Genomic DNA, 21010 nt, shown 5'->3' on the forward strand with positions numbered 1-21010 from the left:
CTGGTAGTAGTGTCAAAGATATCGTAAGATGATCTGATCTCATGCTTCCCTGCCTCAAAACCTTTATTTAGTAGGGTTTGAAGTTGCTCTTGAAATTGCTGAGGCAGGGAGTCTGTTAAGTCTTGTATCTGCTTAAATAAGACCTATTATATTGGGTCACAGAGCTGATAAGAGGCAATTCTGGAGATGAGCATTGATCCCTGGAAGACACGGCGACCAATGGCATCTAGAAATTTCTGTTCCTTGCCTGGGGGAAAAGAAGTGTGAGATTTTGATCTCCTTGCTCTTTTCTGGGCAGATTCGACCACCACAGATTGGTGATCCAATTGAGGTTTGCGAAAGCCTGGAGCTGACTGAACGAGATAGGTGGTGTCAGCTTTCCTGTGGACTGGAGCAACAGAGCCAGGATGCTCCCAGTTCTTTTTGAGGAGATCCAGAAGAACCTGGTGGATAGGGATGGAGGTTATTTCCTTGGGAGCATCCAGGAATTGTAACAGCTCCATCATTTGATGCTTGCCATCTTGTTCAGTCTGCAATTGGAAGGGAACAAATTCAGACATCTCCTTCACAAAATTTATAAAGGAAAGGTCCTCTGGAGGAGAACGCTTTCTGCTTTCAGTAGGTGAAGGTGGTGAAGGCAAATCATCAGTGTCTGGTGAAGAATCATCAGTCCAGGTGTCGTAGGGATCAGCACCTGCTCCTCTAGGGATTAGAGGAGGACGGGCCGGTGGGATCCCTGAAGTTCCTGGTCGAGGTTCCGAAGGACTCAAAGGAATAACTGGAGGCACCGATTAAGGCATCAAAAGCACCGGCACAGCATCGAGGGCACCGATAGGTGGATCGGTGGCGCCGGATGCGTCGGCACCGATGGCTGGATCGTAGCGCCGGACACATCGGCAGAACTCCCGATGGAGGGATGTGGAATGGTGTTTCTCCTCCCGATGATAAAGCAAGCGGGGAGGGCACCGGAGCCATCGGTGACCCAGGATTCATCGGTGGAAAAGCGGCCATGAGCACTTCCAACCTTGAGAGCAGCGGTGCCAACGCTGCTGGAATCGGGTCAATGGTCGGTTCCACAATCAGTACCGGTGTCTGTGCCGGAGGAACCTGGAGTCGATGCATCGCCTTGTCGATGGCCACCTGAACCATCCAGTCCAGTTCTTCTCGGAGATCTGGAGTAAGCAGCCCTGGCTCCGGAACAGAAGGAGGCAGAGGCATAGCCGGAGGGACCACCGTTAAAGGCGGAGTTGCGGCTCCCAATACCCTGTCGGGTGAGGGTTGCCTCGGTGACCCAGTTGCCGAAAAGGTCGGTGCCTTTTCTGGACGGGGCTTCTTTGACGGCAGCTCAGACAATGGCGAGGTCAATGATTTCGCTCCCTCGATGGTCCGAGACTTTCGATGCCAGTGGCGATGTTTATCTCTACAATCCCCTAGATCCTGAGGGGGAGTAGAGGGTGTCAAAGGCCGAGAAGTCGTCGATGCCGGACGGTCACCGGCCGACGGTCGATGCTGGCGCAAAGTTGATGGTGCCGGTTCTGACGACGTCGATGCAATAGGTGGCATCGGGGTTTGAGCACGGAAGAGAAGTTCCATCTTCTCCATTCTAGCCTTGCAACCTTTTGGTGTCATGAGGGCACATTTGGTGCAGGTTAGGACATCGTGCTCACATCCAAGACACATTACACAGACTTTGAGGGTCTGTGATGGACATGGTGCGATTACAGTCCGGGCACCGGCGGAACCCCGACGCCATGGCCATGAAAAAATTAAGCCACAGTACGGTCGACGGCCAGTAGGCCGCGAGGGCCAAACTCAACGGTAATCGATGGAAAACGGGTAAAAAACTTACTGGAGTACTGCGGCTTGAAAAAGTTGAAGGAGGGACCCCTGTGGGGTAAATTAAATTTTAGTAATTCCGTGAGGAAAATTCCTGTCAGGAATCTCTGCAGAGCTCCTTAACCGCATGGCTACTGCTGCGTGGAAAAAAGAAGACTGAAGGGGGACCCCTGCTGGCTGCAAGGTTAGTGCCATGCTGGGCATGCCCAGTAGGTGCCAGTCAAAGTTCTGGAAACTTTGACAAAAGTGTTCCGTGATTGGGCTCCATCCTGTGATGTCACCCATTTGTGAGGACTACCATCCTGCTTGTCCTGTGAGAATATTTAAAAACAAATAAAAAAACAAACAAACCCCTCTCCCTTTACCCGGGAACATTTTATTTTCAGATGCACTGAGATTGTCAAGGGTTAATGGGGGAGAGGGGAGGGGAGGGGAGGGGAGGGGAGGGGAGGGGAGGGGAGGGGAGGGGAGGGGAGGGGAGGGACCCCCCCCCCCCCCCCCGGCTCCACACACACAATCTCGCAGACAGGCTCCCATTCTCTCACACACACACACAGTCTCGCAGGCAGGCTCCCATACACACACAATCTCGCAGGCAGGCTCCCATTCTCTCACACACACACAATCTCGCAGGCAGGCTCCCATTCACACACACACAATCTCACAGTCAGGCTCCCATTCACACACACACACACACAGTCAGGCTCCCATTCACACACACACACAGTCTCACAGGCAGGCTCCCATTCACACACACTCACAATCTCGCAGACAGGCTCCCATTCTCACACACACTCACAATCTCGCAGGCATGCTCCCATTCACACACACACTCACAATGTCGCAGACAGGCTCCCATTCACACACACACACACACACAATGTCGCAGACAGGCTCCCATTCACACACACACACACAATGTCGCAGACAGGCTCCCATTCACACACACACACAATGTCGCAGACAGGCTCCCATTCACACACACACACAATGTCGCAGACAGGCTCCCATTCACACACACACACAATGTCGCAGACAGGCTCCCATTCACACACACACAATCTCGCAGACAGGCTCCCATTCACATACAGTCTCGCAGGCAGGCTCCCATTCACAAAAAAACATCTCAGGCAAGCTCCCATTTACACATACCCTCACATCCATGCAGGCAGGCTTCCTCACAAACACAGCCTTGCTTCCTCTTATCAGGCTGGTTCCAGCAAAACTTTCATTCTCTGTCTCCATCTGCTGGTAGGGGAGAAAATCCCATTCAGCTGAAATAGTCTGGTAAGAACGATAAGGAAGTCAAATTTCATAGTAAATTAGTGCTCCTTTAAAGTTATTTATATTTTGAATTACATCAAGAACTGGGCACCATTATGCTACCAATTTAATCCTAAGGATCACTGTATATAAAAAGCACCTACCACCTAAGAGTTGGGTAGTCAGTAAGGTTTCTGGTGGCACAACAGGTTCAGGTGCAGAGGTACTGGCTTCGCCTTCTGAATTAGTTACACTTCTTCCTAAGGGCTGTTCTTGTTGACTGGATATGATCTTAGAGAATTTAGATAATTTGGTTAATGTCTGAGAGGAAGATGCTGCAGCAGCTGTAATCAGCTTAGCAACTGAGGGCCCCTCTGACTTGTTACTTTAATATGAGACAATTTTGAGAGAGGTGCCTTGTTGCGAGAGGAAGCTCTGATTTGCTTCTTCAACTGGTGACTTTTTGAAGTGGAGGACCTCTCTCTAGAGGAACCAGAAGACCCAGAATGTGAGCGTCTTTCTGATCTGTAGTCTGTTTCAAGCAATGCTTTGGAACTAGAGGAGGAGCCAGACACCTGAGAGCTCACATGCCTATCTGACTTGCGGCGTTTGGCAAGAGAGGAACAAGACAATTCAGATCGTGAACGTTTCTCCAATCGGTGATGTCCTTTTGAAAGAGATTCCCCTGCAGTAGATGGCTTCTGCTTCACTTTAGCTGGCTCAGATGGGGAAGGCTTCAGCTTTGTGGAAACTTGAGCCCGTCTAGCCTGCAACATCACAACAGCCGAGAGGACTGTCTGTGTCGCTGTGGATGTTCTTTTAAGTTTTCTGTGCTTAGAAGTGGCTTCTCCTCTTGAAAGCTCTACCTTTGGTTTTGCTTTCACTAGTTTTGCTTGAATTCCTACTTCCAGGGTAATCTTTCTCAACTTCTGAGACTGTGCCAGCTTGAGACGGTAGTATTTATACTCCATGCTGTTCTCATCAAATAAAAACCTGCATTAAAAAAGAAAAACATGAGCCTGCTTCACCATATTAAAAACATATTAGTCACAGAAAGTGCTGACAAAATTGACAACTGAAAACCTAAGCATATCAGTAAGTTCACTATTAATACAGAGTAACTTCACCAGTGTACCTGACCATCAAATAAACGAGACAAAAATCCTGCCATACAACAGAGTGTTCCATCTCCAAGAACTCTGTGTCACTACATATAACCACTATTTAATACTTCCAATGCAGCTGAAAAAATTGCTAATTTAATAGAAAGAATACTAAATAATGTGTGTTAGATGCATTTGTCTTTACTGAAAGGCATCCTCACTAGTAAAGTTGCTTACCTGTAACAGGTGTTCTCCCAGGACAGCAGGATGTAGTCCTCACATATGGGTGGATGTCACTGGACGGAGCCCTATTAAGGAACACTTGTCAAAGTTTCTAGAAACTTTGACTGGCACACTGAGCAAACTGAGCATACCCAGCATGCCATGATCTCTGTATCTACAGAAGTATCCACAGAAGTCTCCCTTCAGTCTTGTTTGTAGCAAAAAGCGCGAGCGAAAAAATAAAATAAACGTAAGCGGACCCAACTCCACGGGGTGGGTTTCGTGAGGACTACATCCTGCTGTTCTGGGAGAACACCTGTTACGGGTAAGCAACTCTGCTTTCCCCCAGGACAAGCAGGATGGTAGTCCTCACATATGAGTGATTAGCAAGCTACAGGCTGACTCATATTACAACAGGCCGATAGCAGACAACTCGTGCAGCAGGCACAATAATTGGGGTGCTATTGGAAATGATGAGGCAGCCTGAAATCACAGCAGATGGCTGTGGAAGGAGTTGTGGATTATACTGGAACAAAGTTTTTCAAGACAGATTGGCCAAAGGCAGAGTCTTGACGGACTTCCTTATCTAAGCAGTAGAGGGCAGCAAATGTGTGAAGAGAGCTCCATGTCGCAGCCTAGCAGATGTCGGCAATTGGTACTGATCGATAGTGTGCTACTGATGTTGCCATGGCCCTTACAAAATGTGCCTGCACTCACTCCTGGAGAGGAAGGCCTGTTTCCTCATATCAGAATTTGATACAGTCTGCTAGCCAGTTGGAGAGAGTTTGTTTGCCCACTGGAACTTGCAGCTTGTCTTTGTCAAAGAAGCAAAAAGAGTTGGGTGGATTTCCTATGGAGTGCAGTGCGGTCTAAATAGCATGCAAGTGCACGCTTACAGTCCAAGGTGTGCAAAACCCTTTCACCCTGGTGAGAGTGAGGCCTTGGGAAAGAGTGGGCAGACTATAGACTGAGTAAGGTGAGAGGCTGTGTCCATTTTAAGAAGAAATTTAGGGTGAGTACACGTTCCTCTGTGACAGAGTCTGTCACGGAGGAACCTAGTGTCGGATGAGTATGCAACAAGGGCCTGTAACTCACTGAACCTTTTAGCAGAGGTGATGGCTATGAGGAAAATAATTTTCCATGTTAGAATTTTAATGTTCTAGGAATGCAAAGGCTCAAACAGGGAATGCATGAGCCTTGTAAGCACTACATTTAGGCCCCATTCCGTAACCAGTGATTGTAGAGGAAGCTTAAGGTGTAGAAATCCCATGATAAGCCGACTCATAAGGGTCTGAGCCGTTAACAGGGATTGAGCCGTTAACAGGGCATCCCCTACTCCCCAGTGGTCCCCAGACATCCTCCACACGGGTACTGAGGTGTACCCGTGCGGAGGAAGTCTGGGGACCAGAATCCGAAAAGTATCCTAGATAGCCTAATAGAGATGGAGTGGGGCAGGAAAAAGGGGTCAATACCTTTTTATGCACGCCGTTTGGTAAATCTTGCCCATTTCGAATGGTAAGATTTACGTGTGGAAGGTTTTCGTGAAGCTACAAGTACCTGAGAATATCAGTGAGTCTGTGTTATGAGGCTGACCTGTGGGCAGGCGAATTGGTTCCTGGAGTGATATGTTGAGAAGTATGGGGAAGCATGCTTGTCGAGGCCAGTACGGGGTTATGAGAATCATTGAAAACCTGTCCTGCTGTAGCTTCACGAGAGAGTTTTGGCTATGAGCGGTATCGGAAGAGATGCATACAGGAAGCCTTTGTTGCAGGGGCGAGCAAAGGCGTCCATGGCTAATGCATTTCGAAGCCTGTGTAGGGAGCAGAATCTGTCCACTCTGTGGTTAGATTCGGACGCAAGAGGTCGATGGTTGATTGCCCTCAGCGCTAGAAGATTTTGCTCATTACACATGGATTCAGAGACCATTTGTGGGGATGGAGACATCGATTGAGATGGTCTGTTAGTATGTTCGGTATGCTTGTTAGATAAGTGGCCCGGAGATGCAAGGAGTGTGCAAGGGCCCAGGCCCAGAATTGCGCGGCTTCCTGGCAGAGCAGATAAGAGCCTGTGCATCCTTGCTTGTTCGAGTACCACATTGCCACTATGTTGTCTGTCTGTATCCACAAAGTTTTGTGTGAGAGAGCAGTGTTTGAAGGCAAAAAGGGCATAACGCATGGCTCGAAGCTCCAGGAAGTTGATTTGAGACTTTTCATGGAGCGGAGTCGACGCATTTTGGGTTTGGAGGGTGTTGATACGAGCTCTCCAACCCAAGTTGGATGCGACCGTGGCCAAGATCATCTGAGGATTTGGTTACTAGATTGGTGATATGGATCTGGGATGAAAGCAGTTGAATGGCTTAGAGCCACCGAAAATTTAAAATCCACTGAGTTTTTCTCATGGCTAGTCTGGCCATAGGAGTGACGTGGATCGTGGCAACCATGTGGCCCAGCAATGGAAGAATTGATGGGCTGAGGCTATGTTGCATGCACGCAGAGATGTGGACAATTTGATAGGATGTCTGCGTGGTTGTTGGGCAGGAAGGCCGTCGCGACTGTAGTGCCCAGATGTGCTCCATATGGGATTTATGGTAACTGATCAGAATTCCCAGCCAAATGTAGTAGATTTATAGTGAGTCTTAGAGAATTTAGAGCTCCTTGTTTGGATTGACTCCTTATTAGGCAGTCATCCAAGTAAGGAAACACGTGAATGCTGTTCTTTGTAGATGAACGACATTCACTGCTAGGCATCTGGTGGAATACACAAGTTGTCAAAGCTAGTTTGAATGGCAGAACCTGGAATTGAAAATGTTGATGACTCACTATGAGTTAGGGAAGCATGGTGCCAAAGGACACCATTTTGAACTTTTCTTTCTAAAGAAATTTGTTGAGATTTCTGAGGTCCAGGATGGGCAGAGGTCGCCTGTTTTCTTTGAAAAGTAGGAAATAGCGGGATTAAAATCCTCTGCCTTGTTGCATCCGGGGAACGGTATCCTGAGCCCTGGTCCTCAGTGGGAGTGACCATTCTGTTCTCTGGCAAGGCTGAAAAATTCAGAAGCCTGCCTGACTGGCGGAGCTGGTGTGATTTGGATATCAGTTGGTCTCACGTGGGAGCGGTAAAAGGTCCTTCTAGCATCCGTCTTTCCTGTGCAAGAAACGTAGAGAGCTGTCGCAGGGTCTTGCGGTGGTCTTGCAATTGAGCCACTGTCTGCTGGACCTTGTGCATGAAGAGATTATCTGCGGTGCATGGCAGATCAACTAGTTTATCTTGAACTTTGGGCCGTAAATCAGGGGCCATAAGCCAGGTTACCATCTAGTACGGAGTCCTGTTGCTGGCAACGGGAGGACGTTTTGAAGCAATCATATGTTGTTCGAATTTCATGTGGATGGCAGAGGTTTCCTTTGGTATTGTGTCAAATATAGCTGCTAAATAGCAATATGTAACACCAATATGGTTCTTGGAAGATGTTATGACCTAGATCCTCCCGAAAACGTCTGGTCCTTTTTAGTGACCAGGTCGAAAGGAATGGTTTCAGACACATCCTTTACTTAGGTCTCAATGGGATTGGTGCCGAAGTGGTATTAGAGTGCCCATCACCCTTCGAGGATCCCAGGATAGGTATAGGGGTCCGTGGAGGCTCAGAAGGACGAATCGACGTCGATGACTTAGGCTGTCATTGGAAGGTGCCACAACGGTGCGAATATCGATGGCTCCGGTGTTAGTAGATTTCAGAAGGCATCGAGGACAGCCTGACGGATGAGGATGTCCAGCTCCTCCCTGGAAGCTGATATAGGTAGCGCAGCTACAGGGGGAGACAGGCTAGGCATTACTGGCACTTCCACATGAATCTGTGGTAGCTCAGTACCCAGCACCGGTGTCGGTGAGTAACGCCTCGGTGCTTCGGGTGTAGAGGAGCATGGAGACTCTTGTACCCGGGACAATTTCGCAATTGGCTCAATGGACATTGATGCCGGTGCGGTATAGTGCCAGCACCGAACGTGGAACCACGTTGGTGCTGGTGACTGTTTTCCTTGGTGCTCGGCCCGGTCATTCTCCAGCACCGAGGAAACTGCCACAGATGTCCAGAATGGCGTTGGTGACGGACAGTTACCGTGGCAGTGACTATGTTTCCCTTGGTGCTCGGCCCGGTCATTCTCCAGCACAGAGGAAGCTGCCACTGATGTCATGGATGGCGTCGGTGATGGATGGTCACCGTGCCTCTACTGCTCCTGGCATTGTTTCTTGCTCAAAGACTGCAAGGGGCTCTGGTTGAGAACCCGAAGTATGGAGCGTTTTCTTTAGTCGAGGGCATCGATGGGGGCATGGACAGCATCGATGGTGACCGTCCCAATCCCTCTAGCCCCGGTGGAAGATCGCAGCAAGGACACTCGCAGGCATCATGGGGCAGACCGAGGGTGATAGACAGGGAGAAAATAGGGCTGCAATTCGGTTGGTAACTCGGGGGAACAGATAGTGAGGTGACAGGAATAGACTGAAGAACAGGGCATAGTTCTCACCGAGCGTCAATGAAATGTACGTGAAGGGAGACCCATGTAGGGAAATTATTTGTGAAGTAAAACTTCAAGTGTTTCCGTGAGGAAAAGTTGTGAGAAAAAGCTCATAGAGCTCCTAAACGTGAGGCAAACTGCAGCACGGAAAAAATGAGACTGAAGGGAGACCCCTGTGGACACAGGGATCATGGCATGATGGGCATGCTCAGTGTGCCATTCAAAGTTTCTAGAAACTTTGACAAAAGTGTTCCGTAATAGGGCTCCGCCTGATGATGTCACCCATATGTGAGGACTACCATCCTGCTTGTCCTGGGAGAAAAAGTTTTACAAATGTAACTGAAACCATTTACCTTTATCTTATCTTCCCCAGCCAAATTTTGCTGTGTTCATAGAAAGACATTTTAGAGAGGTATGCTCTCTTTCAACCTATACTCTCAGGCTTAAATCTTAAACAGAAGGGAGGGGGCAATAGATTGACATTCAATCATTCCTGTCACAACACAGTGCCAAATCAATGATACAAGATCATGAAGGCGCTGCACACACACAACTTGTGAAAGTAAATCATGAAACCATTCCTATTCCAGCACATGGACAGACGCATAGCATGTTGTAGTTAGTTTGGTTCTCTTAACAATAGGAAAATTAGTTTCTTACCTGATAATTTTCATTCCTGAGGTACCACGGATCAGTCCAGACTCCTGGGTTTGGCCCCCCCTCTAGCAGATGGAGACAAAGTAGTTACCATAACAATGCTCTGCCTATAAATAGAATGGTGCCACCTACAGTCTGGCAGTATTACTCAATGTCAAAGCAGAATATCTCATCAAAACATCTTGAACTATGTACAATAACCCTTTAACAAGAAAAAAAATAATTGGTCCACTTAACTCTCCTGGGAACCGAACCTGTAGAACCACTTGAGGAAGACAAATCGCAAATTTCTTCAGACCTAAAAATTAATTACATAATAACCGAGCGGACTCTCCCTTACTTCCATGCCTCTGATGGGCGGGATTCTGGACTGATCCATGGTACTACAAGAACGAAAATTATCAGGTAAGAAACTAATTTTCCTTTCCCTGAACGTACCCGGATCAGTCCAGACTCCTGGGATGGGATCTGGAGAGGCCCGCTCGAAGCACACCTTCTCCAAAACCACCGGAACCTGGTGCTTGGACATCCAGTCTGTAATGTCTTGCAAAACATATGCAAGGACTTCCACGCAGCTGCCCTGCAAATTTCCTGTGGAGAAACCATCTGGCACACTGCCCAAGATGTCAGATGCAAACGAGTAGAGTGAGCCCTTAGAACAACAGGAAGAGATCTACCACGAAGGAGATAGGCCGAACTAATAGTCTCCTTCAGACTATTAGCGAGCTATGGTAGTCATGGAGGCCATCTGAACCCGCACTTGGAGCCACTCTAGAGCACAAAAAGATGGTCGGAAACACGAAAGTCATTTGTAACCTACAGATAACGGAGCAATACTCTGCGAACGTCCAGCTTCCGCAAATCCCTGGACAAGGGATCCGAATGGTCTAATTCCGCGAAAGCCAGAAGCTCCACCGATTGGTTGATATGAAAGGAAGAAACCACTTACGGGAGAAAGGAAGACACTGTCCGTAATGAAACCCCTGACTCCGAAATCCACAAAAAAGGTTCTCTACAGGAAAGAGCTTGGCATTCCGACACTCTACGAGCAGATGTAAAGGCCACCAGAAAGACTACCTTCAAGGTAAGATCCTTCATAGTCGCCGTGAGAACTAAATTTAGTCTCCAAAAAGGACAAGGATGCCTCAGCGGAGGACGCAAGTGCTTTGCTCCCCTTAAGAAACAAGCCACATCTGTATGTGCCGCTAACGCTACTCCTTGCACAGAGCCATGCAAACAACCAAGAGCCGCCACCTGCACACAGCGGGAACTGCACGACAAGCCCTTGGACAGACCAGCCTGAAGAAAACACAGAATATCCGACACCGAGGCCTGGGTAGGAGAAACATCTCAGTTTAAACACCAAGCCTCAAAAATCTTCCATACTGTAACATATGCGAGGCTGGTGGATGTCTTATGCGATCACAGGAGCGTAGCCACTACGGCTGGAGAATAGTCTTTGCCCCGTAACCATCGCCTTTCAAAAGCCATGCCGCTAGACAAAAGTGATAGACTTCCTCCAAACAGACAGGCCCTTGATGTAGCAGATTTGGACTGTCTGGAAACCGCAGCGGACCCATCACCACTAGATTGAGGAGGTCTACAAACCATGGGCGTCTGGACCATTCCGGGGCTACGAGGATGACCTCCACCGGATGGAGCTCTATTCGCCTGAGTACTTTGCCGATCAACGGTCAAGGTGGAAAGACATACAGTAGAACTTTGGTGGGCCAGGGCAGGACTAGGGCATCCACGCCCTCTGCTCCCATCTCTCTGCGTCGAGCGCAGAAAACGTGGAGTCTTGGCATTCCAAAACATCACCATGAGATCCATGCTGGGCGTACCCTTGTCGCAAATTAGTTGAAAAGCTGCGTCCGCTAACTCCCATTCCCTGGGATCTAGGCAATTTCAGCTGAGAAAGTCTGCCTGCACGTTGTCCACGTCGGCAATGTGAGTCGCTGTTATGCTGATTAAGTGCTGTTCCGCCCAGCTGATCAATTGACGAGCCTCGACTGTCACTGGCTGACTTCTGGGCCCTCCTTGACAATTGATCTACGCTACTGTGGCTGCATTGTCCGAGAGAACTCGGACGGACCTCCCTTGAAGGAGAGGACGAAACGCTTGTAACGCTAACCACACCGTTCAGGTCTTCATACGATTGATCGACCACTGTTACTCCTCTGGAGACCAAAATCCCTGTACAGATTTCTTTAGACATACCACCCCCCAACTGGAGAGACTGGCATCCATGGTAACCACTGTCCAGTCGGGCACCTCTTGGGGAACTCCACGAGTCAGATTGTCTGTTACCAGCCACCAATCGAGACTGGACCGCACTGCATCCATCAGTGGGAGAGGAAGAAGAAACAGTTCGGAGACGGGATTCCAGCAGGAAAGCAACGCGGACTGTAAAGGCCGCATATGAGCAAAGGCCCAGGGAACCAGTTCCAAGGTTGAGGTCATCGAGCCAAGAACTTGCAAGTAATCCTGGACCCTGGGAGGATGCTTGAGTAACAAGGCTCTTACTTGAGCCTGCAATTTGGAAATGCGTTCTGTGGAAAGAAATAGTCTCCCTGCTGTGTGTCAAATAGAGCCCCCAAATACTCCAAAACTGAGAGGGCACGAGCCTGTTCTTGGATAAATTGACTACCCAGCCCAGCGACTGAAGTAGCTGGAGTACCTTGTGAACCACCAACCAAGCCAGTGGTTCAGACTTCGCTTGAATCAGCCAGTCGTCCAGGAAGGGATGTACCAGCAGCCCTTCCTTACGGAGATGAGCTGCCACGACTACTATTACCTTGGTGAACATCATGGGCGCGGTGGCCAGCCCAAAGGGCAGCGCTCGAAACTGAAAATGCTGACCCAGTATCGCAAAATGAAGGAACTTCTGGTGATCTGGCCAGATGCATATATGAAGGTACACCTCTGTGAGATCTAGGGACGCCAGAAACTCTACCTTTCGCACCGAGGCAATGACTGACTGGAGCGTTTCCACGTGAAAACGTGGCACCCTGAGGCATCTGTTCACTCGTTTGAGATTCAGAATGGGCCAAAAGGATCCCTCTTTCTTTGGCACTATGAAGTAAATGGAATAACAGCCCTTCCTTCTTGCCTCTGGAAGTACTGGGACGATGGCTCCTAACTGCTGCAGGTACTGCAAAGTTTCCTGGACCGCTCTTCACTTGGTTGCATAACCGCAGGGAGAGATGAGAAACCTGTCCCGAGGATGCCGTGCAAAATCTAAAGCGTAGCCTTGTCTTATCACGGCCAGCACCCACTGGTCCGTTGTTACCTTGGCCCATTCCTCGAAAAATAGGGATAGTCTGCCCCCTACCACAGGCACAGAGGAATGGACTGGCGCCCCTTCATTGTGAAGACTTAGCCCCCGAAATAGACTGGGAATTCCCGGCTCTGCAGGATTTTCTGTCACGAAAGGATTGGGACCAGGACTGCTATCTAGTTGGTGCCCGACAAAAAGAAGAACTGAGCGCTCTAGCTGGCCGAAAATGGCGATTCCCTCTGAATCTGGCCCGAGACGAGAAAGCACCGCATGACTTAGGTCTGTCCTCTGGCAGCCTATGGACCTTATTCCCTCCCAGATATTGAATCAGATCTTCCAAGTCCTTTCCGAAAAGCAATTTACCCTTGAAGGACAAAGGACCCAGCTGCGCCTTGGAGGACACGTCTGCCGACCAGTTTCTTAACCACAGGAGTCTCCGAGCAGAGACCGTGGATACCATGGACCTTGTCGACGTCCAAAATAGATCATGAAGCGCATCAGCATTGTAGGTCATTGAAGCTTCTAGACGTCCTGCTTGGGTGGCCTCCTCATCGGAGAAACCCGTGTTAGCCTGTAACTGTTGAACCCAGCGCAGACCCGCTCGCAAGGGAAAATTGCTGCACATGGCCGCCCGCACTCCCAGGGCCAACACCTCAAAAATCTTTTTAAGCTGCACCTCGCACTTCCTGTCTTGCAAGTCCTTGAGTGCTGTAGCCCCTGTGACCTTGATCGTGGTCTTGATAACCGCGGATACCGCCGCATCCACCCTGGGCACTCGTAGCAACTCTAAAGCATCCTCCGGCAGAGGATTATAGGTTATCCATGGCTTTACTCACCTTCAAACCAAGATCCGGGGTATCCCACTTCTGGAAGAGCACGTCCGTAGCCGAAAAATGAAAAGGGAAGAAAGTAGCAGGACCTCTCAGGCCCAGCAAAACCGGATCCATCGCTCCCAGTTTGGATTCCTCAGGTGGCCCCTCAATGCCCAGCTCAGCCAAAATAGAAGGGATAAGAGGACCTAGTTTCTCCCTTCTAAAGAGATGGACCACCTTAGGGTCGTCCCCTTCCTTCACATGCGAGCCCCTCACTGAACCCTGCGGATGCACATCGGCATCAGCATCCACCCCCTGCGGGGGCTTGGACTGAGGGTCTGGGTCCCCAGGGTCAGTATCTTGATCAGAGGTATCTGAGTCAGTCTGAGGGAGACCTGTTTGGAGAGGGTGCTTAGGTCTCGATGGGTCAGCAGCCCCCTGAGACCTACAGGCTGATACAGTAAAGTGCAGCTGTGGTTGCGTGGTTTTTAACCCGCTTTAGGTGCATGTTTTGAGCGCGTAAGACGGACGCGCGATTCAGTATCGGCTTTTACGCGTCCTTAGCGCGTGCCGAAAAAGACACGTATCCATTTCCGCCCGACACATGTATATGGTATGTTAATGATCGGATTAGCTATTCCCCCCAATACAGTAACGCATGCCCAAATTATCGCGTCTTTAACCAGCTAATTTACTGCATCTTTAACCTCTATATTTACCGCCTACCCTGACTCTGGCATTAGTGTGGTGTTCAGTCAGCTTCGGACCGGACAGCGTCATGGACAACATGTATATATTGGTTCTGGCGATCTTTTTCTTTCGGCTGAGAAGCAAAATAAGAAATGCTCGGCAAGCGAATTCTAGAAGGCAGATTGGAGAGGTCAACAGGGGAGCCCAGCAGCAAGGAGAACCCAGCCAACAGGAGAACCCTGCAGCAAGACCGGAGGAGGTATGTGTTCAACGGTACCAGCCATCTCTGGGCGTCTCTGAGGCTCTGGGGATCCAGTGGAGACATGGATGCCTCTACAGACGCTGGAGAGATGGGAGCCGCGCCAGGCCTTCCTCCGGCATCTAATAGGCGTCCTGAGGCTCCGGGGGGTCCAGCAGATCCATGGACGCCTCTACGGAAGCCGGAGAGATGGGAGCTGTGCCAGGCCTTCCTCCGGCACCTACTAGGCATCCTGAGGCTCCGGGGGTCCAGCGGAGACATGGACACCGGAGGAAGGCCTGGCACAGCTCCCATCTCTCCAGCATCCGTAGAGGCATCCATGTCTTGGCTGGACCCCCGGAGCCTCAGGACACCTAGTAGATGCCGGAGGAAGGCCTGACTCAGCTCACATCTCTCCGGCGTCCTGAGGCTCTGGGGGGGGCCTGTGGGCGCCTATACAGACGCCGGAGAGATGGGAGCCGCACCAGGCCTTCCTCCGGCGTCTACTAGGCATCCTGAGGCTCCTGGGGTCCAGCGGAGACATGGATGCCTCTACGGATGCCTTCCTCCAGCGTCTAGAATTAGGCATCCCTGAGGCTGCTGATTGTAGTAAAAGCTTAGATAAGAACGCATAGTTCATTTAAGCGTTCCCGCCTCTTTCTGGGCGTCCATGCATGGAGGCTCCGATCTTCATAGACGCTCGGACGTCCTTGCATGTCCTTAAGCGCCCGGATGTGGAAAGTAGGGGGTGGCCTCCGATCAAGGACGTCCGGATGCTCAAGGCAGCGGCCCCGGTGTCCATGCGGAGTCTGTAGAAAAGAACCATCCACTTACCTGCTGAAATGACATTTGAAATGGCATTTGAAATAACAGGTATGGCGCCAGCGCAACCTGGATGCTGTATAGGCCCTGTATACCGCTCTATACAGTAAAACGGATTGCGTATGCCTACCGCTTCATGGGCGCGCTTTTGACGCTCCTCTGCCGCTGCTTGGATTTGCGTCTAATTTGAATACTGAATCAAGCAGCTTGCGAACCGAAATGAGCACATGTCAAACGCGCGGGCGCCCGGCATTGCCACACTTTTTTTTAGGTGTCGGTACTGTATCGGCCTGAAAGAGTGTTTCTTGGAAATAGGCTTGGAACCCAGAGACGCGGATTTTAAGCCAGACTGCTGATTCCTTGATTTTTTTGCTTTATAAGCTTTATGGAGCAGTAAAGCAAAGTCCAACGTGAAAGAGGAAGAGGAGGAGTCAGAAACCCCCTCGGGGCTATCCTCCATTGCTGGCAATCATGATGCAAATGGTCCCTTTCACCTGGGAACCTCTGCTGAGGAGAAATAGAAGACGGTAAAAACCCCTCCCCCAATGCAGCACAAGTGGCAGCTCTGAAAGGCTGCAAAATGGCATCGGGAACGGGTCAGCACCAGCTTGACCTGCAGTATCTGAGCCTGCAGTCACTCGGGTAGATTTAGTTTTCACTATTTTGACAGCATTAACGGCCCCGGAGGACCCCCCCCCCCCCCCCCCGGCAAACATGCGGAGCAGAGGCCCTCCTGTGAATTGCACACGCGGCATGAAGAAGATCGCGGCATAGAGAGAAAACAGAAATTTACACTTACAAGAAAAAATTTCAAAAATAACTCACCCCCGCAATACTGCCGGCCGAATGAAAAGTAATGGAGAAATTACTTACCTGATAATTTCGTTTTCCTTAGTGTAGACAGATGGACTCAGGACCAATGGGTATAGCGTACTCCTGCTAGCAGTTGGAGACGGATCAGATTTCAATCTGACGTCAGCCCGTAGTACATATACCCCTGCAGGAAGTGCAACTCTTCAGTATTCTCCTCGAAAAGCATTGTGGCTATATGTGTGACTGACTGATTAACTTAATAATTTGAGTGACTTCATAACTTGGTTAAACTTTAAAACTTGATTAACTTGAACTGGTTGACTGACTATAGCTGGAGACCGCCAAAGTACTCAACCGGAAAACATAGACACCCGGCAGGGTGGATGCCCTAGGTAAATGAAAACGTGGCTTATCCTTGAATTATTTCAAAGACCACGCGAAACGGCAGCCAAGGGTGGGATGCTGAGTCCATCTGTCTACACTAAAGAAAACGAAATTATCAGGTAAGTAATTTCTCCATTTCCTAGCGTGTAGCAGATGGACTCAGGACAATTGGATGTATAAAAGCTACTCCCGAACTGGGTGGGAGGCTGCCCATGACCCACTTAGAATTGTCCTTGCAAATGCCATGTCCTCCTGGGCCTGAACATCCAGACGGTAGAATCTGGAGAAGGTATGTATGGAGGACCATGTCGCCGCCCTGCAGATCTCGGCAGGCGACAGCATTCTAGTTTCTGCCCAGGATACTGCCTGCGCTCTGGTAGAATGGGCCTTGACCAGTAGAGGTGGTGGCTTGCCAGCTTCTACGTAGGCCGCCTTGATGACTTCCTTGATCCAGCGGGCAATGGTTGCCCGCGAGGGCCGCTTCCCCTTGTCTCATTCCGCCGTGCAGGACGAAAAGGTGGTCCGTTTTTCGTACGGGTTCCGACATTTCCAGGTATCTGGATAGGAGTCTACCGATGTTGAGGTGGCGTAGACTATGGGCTTCTTCTGAATTCTTCAAGCCATCTGTCGCTGGTAGTGAGATGGTCTGGTTAAGGTGGAAGTGTGAGACCACTTTGGGGAGGAAGGAGGGAACCGTGAGTAGCTGGATGGCTCCCGGGGTGAGCCTGAGGAGTGGCTCACGGCAGGACAGTGCTTGTAGTTCCGAGATGCGGCGGGCTGAACAAACTGCCAGCAAGAACACAGTCTAAGATTAACAGGCGGAGCGACAGTCCTCGGAGGGGTCTGAAGGCGGTTCCCGCTTGGAAATCCAAAACGAGATTGAGATTCCACGGAGGTACCGGCCACTTTAGTGGTGGACGAATGTGTTTGACTCCTCTTAGGAAGCGTGACACGTTTGGGTGAGAGGCTATGCTGTCACCCTCGCTCTTGGAGCCGTAGCATGATAATGCGGCCACCTGTACCTTGATGGAGTTGAGGGACAGTCCCTTCTGTAGTCCTTTCTGTAAGAATTCCAGGATCACGGGAACTTTAAATGACCGTGCTTGACGTTGTGGTCTTCGCACCAGTCTTCAAATATTCTCCAAATCCTTATGTACGTTAACGATGTGGAGAACTTGTGTGCTCGGAGGAGGGTGTCGATTACAGCCCCCGAGTATATGCTCTCTCTCAGGTGGGCCCTCTCAATGGCCAGACCGTAAGAGAGAATTGAATTGGGTCCTCGTGGAGGATCGGACCTTGTTGTAGTAGGTCCCTGTGTGGAGGCAGGGGTAGGGGGTTCCCTGCCAGCAGTCTTCTCATGTCTGCGTACCAGGGTCTTCTTGGCCAATCCGGAGCCATCAGAAGAACTAGCCCTCTGAGTAGTTGTATCTTGTGAATGATTGCGCCCAATAGGGGCCATGGCGGGAAGGCGTATAGCAGGGTCCCCGGTGGCCAGGTCTGTACCAGGGCATCGATCCCTTGGGACTTCGGTTCTCGCCTGCGGCTGAAGTATCTGGACACTTGGGCATTGGATTTGTTTGCCAGAAGATCCATGTCCGGTGTCCCCCACCAATTCACTATCATTTGGAATGCTGCGGACGACAGCTTCCATTCTCCTGGGTCTAGACGTTCCGTGCTGAGGAAGTCCGCCGTGATGTTGTCTTTCCCAGCGATGAGGACGGCGGAGATCTCCTGGAGATTTGCTTCCGCCCACGACATCAGGGGGTCTATTTCCAGGGACACTTGTGGCTTCTGGTTCCCCCCTGTCTGCTGATGTAGGCCACAGTTGTGGCGTTGTCTGACATTACTCTGACCGCTTTGTCTCGAAGTCTGTGAGCGAACCGTAGACAGGCTAGTCTGACTGCCCATGCTTCTAGGCGATTGATGTTCCAATCCCGCCTCTTCTGCGTTCCACTGCCCTTGGGCAGTTAACTCCTCGCAGTGTGCTCCCCATCCTCGTAGACTAGTATCTGTGGTGAGAAGGATCCAGGTTGGAGAGGATAGTCTTGATCCTCTGCTCATGTGGTTGGCCTGTAGCCACCACGTAGCTGGTTCCGGACTCTGCCCGGGAGTGATAGACGTACGGTGTAGTTGTGGGACCGTGGGCTCCACGGTGATAGAAGTGAGCGCTGTAGGGGTCTCATTTGGGCTCGCGTCCATGGCACAACTTCCAGTATGGATGCCATCAGCTCGAGGACTTGCAGGTAATCCCATGCTGTGGGACGAGGATCGTTCAAGCAAGGTATGTAGCTGGTTCCACAGTTTTAATCTCCTTGTGGGGGTCAGGCTGACCTTGTCTTCTTTGGTGTCGAATCGGACTCCTAGCTTTTCCAGCGACTGTGAGGGTTGTAGGAAACTTTTGTTTGTGTTGACCACCTATCCTAGGCTCTCCAGTAGAGTTATGACCCTGCTGGTTGCTTGGTGGCTTTCCTCCAGTGACTTTGCCCTGATCAGCCAATCGTCTAGGTAAGGGTGGACGAGGATTCCTTCCTTCCTCAGTGTTGCCGCCACCACTACTATTACCTTGGTGAACGTCCGGAGTGCTGTGGCTAACCCGAAATGTAGTGCCTGGAACTGGTAGTGACGGTTCAGAACTTTGAAGCGTAGGTAGCGCTGGTGTTCCTGATGAATTGGGATGTGTAGGTAGGCCGCTGAAAGATCCAGGGATATGAGAAACTCTCCCGGTTGTATTGCCCTTATTACGGATCGCAGGGTTTCCATGTGGAAACAAAGAATCCTCAGGTGGCAGTTGACCGACTTGAGGTCCAGGATGGGCCTGAATGTTCCCTCTTTCTTGGGGACGATAAAATAGATGGAATAATGTCCAATATTTATTTCTTATGGAGGCACTGGGGTTATGGCCTTGAGAGCCAGTAGCCTGGCCAGTGTAGCTTCCACTGCCGCCCTCTTGGAGGGGTCGTGGCAGGGGGACTCCACGAACTTGTCCAGAGGGGTGCGTAGAAAATCCAGGTAGTACCCCTCCCGAATGATGGCTAGGACCCACTTGTCCGAAGTTATCTCGACCCATCTGCGGTAGAATAGGGCTAGTCTGCCCCCTATGGCTTCTTCCCTTGGACGGGTCGGCTGAATCTCATTGTGGGGTGCGGTTAGGGCTGTACCCAAGCTGGTACCCCTCTTGTTGTGCTTGTTCCAAAAGGACTGGTTCCTGCTCCTGTAAGGATTGAAGCGCTCTGAACCTCTGCCCCTGGAGGACCTGGGAAAGGGTCGCTGGTTTCTCTTCATTTTTATCCTCCGGCAGGCGCAGCACTGGGGACTCACCCCATTTGTCGGCTAATTTCTCTAGTTCACTGTCAAACAGGAGGGATTCTTTGAAGGGCATCCTTGTGAGGCGTGTTTTGGAAGATGCGTCAACCGACCAGCTTCGGAGCCAGAGCTGCCTTCTGGCCACCACTGCGGATGACACTCCTCTGGCCGCTGTACGCACTAGGTCGGAGGCAGCGTCCGCGAGGAATGATATTGATAGTTCTACGTCTTCTCCAGGGGTGTTGTTTCTGGTTTGGGATAAGCAGGCATGAGTCACCACTGTGCAGCAGGCCGCAATTTGTAGAGACATAGCAGCTACGTCAAATGACTGTTTGAGGATGGATTCCAGACGCCGGTCATGCGCATCCTTGAGCGCTGCTCCTCCCTCTACTGGAATAGTGGTGCGCTTAGAAACCGCGCAGACCATGGCATCAACTCTTGGGCATGCAAGAAGTTATTTGGTCGCCGGGTCCAGGGGGTACATGACTGCCAAAGCTCGGCCCCCTTTGAATGTGGACTCCGGGGCATTCCATTCCAGGTCAATCAGCTGTTGTGCCGCTTGTAACAGAGGGAAATGGCGAGAGGTCTGACTAAGACCCTCCAGCAGGGGGTTCAGTTTAGGTTCCCCAGAAGCACCTGGGCCCGGGATAGCGAGCTCCGTCAGACATTGGGTGACCAGGTCCGGGAGCTCGTCCTTTGTGAAGAAGTGTCTCATGGTTCGGTGAGGCTCTGTCCCCGGGGGGAACTCCCCCTCTTCTAGGGGCTCGGCTTCCTCTTCAGAGATGTCTGTGTCCCCATAGGAGGGGCTTCTGGGTAGTGGAAGCCTGTGCCTAGGTCTTGAAGGGCCTGGGGCCTGAGGGTTTTCCGGCGGAGCATGTGGCTGACCAGTCGGAGGTTCAGTTTGCATTTGAACAAAGGCGTGAATCCCCTTGAAGAACTCCACCCATGAGATCGACGCTGGATCCAAGCTGAGGGGCGCTGGTTCCCTGGGGGTCCCTGTCTGTGGGGAGGTCCCACTGGGATCAGCTAGGTCCGGGGTACTCCCTGAGGAGCTAGTACTTGGCCCTGGGTGGGACTGGCCC

General features: G+C 50.7%; 2 protein-coding genes across 2 annotated transcripts in view; both read right to left on the reverse strand.

The window, feature by feature from the left end:
• LOC115097804 (involucrin-like) overlaps positions 1 to 3440 on the reverse strand; it is a 110065-nt gene extending 106625 nt beyond the window's left edge. The window contains exon 1 of the mRNA XM_029613867.1: positions 3264 to 3440. The gene's annotated coding sequence lies outside the window, so the exon portion shown is untranslated. The remainder of the gene's footprint in view (positions 1 to 3263) is intronic.
• Positions 3415 to 21010, reverse strand: part of LOC115097614 — an 85272-nt gene continuing 67676 nt past the window's right edge. Inside the window, exon 8 of the mRNA XM_029613554.1 lies at positions 3415 to 4092. Coding sequence (XP_029469414.1) covers positions 3450 to 4092 — 643 coding nt within the window. The 3' untranslated portion in view covers positions 3415 to 3449. The remainder of the gene's footprint in view (positions 4093 to 21010) is intronic.

This window comes from Rhinatrema bivittatum, chromosome 8 (genome assembly GCF_901001135.1).
Source record: "Rhinatrema bivittatum chromosome 8, aRhiBiv1.1, whole genome shotgun sequence".
Classification (NCBI taxonomy): domain Eukaryota; kingdom Metazoa; phylum Chordata; class Amphibia; order Gymnophiona; family Rhinatrematidae; genus Rhinatrema; species Rhinatrema bivittatum.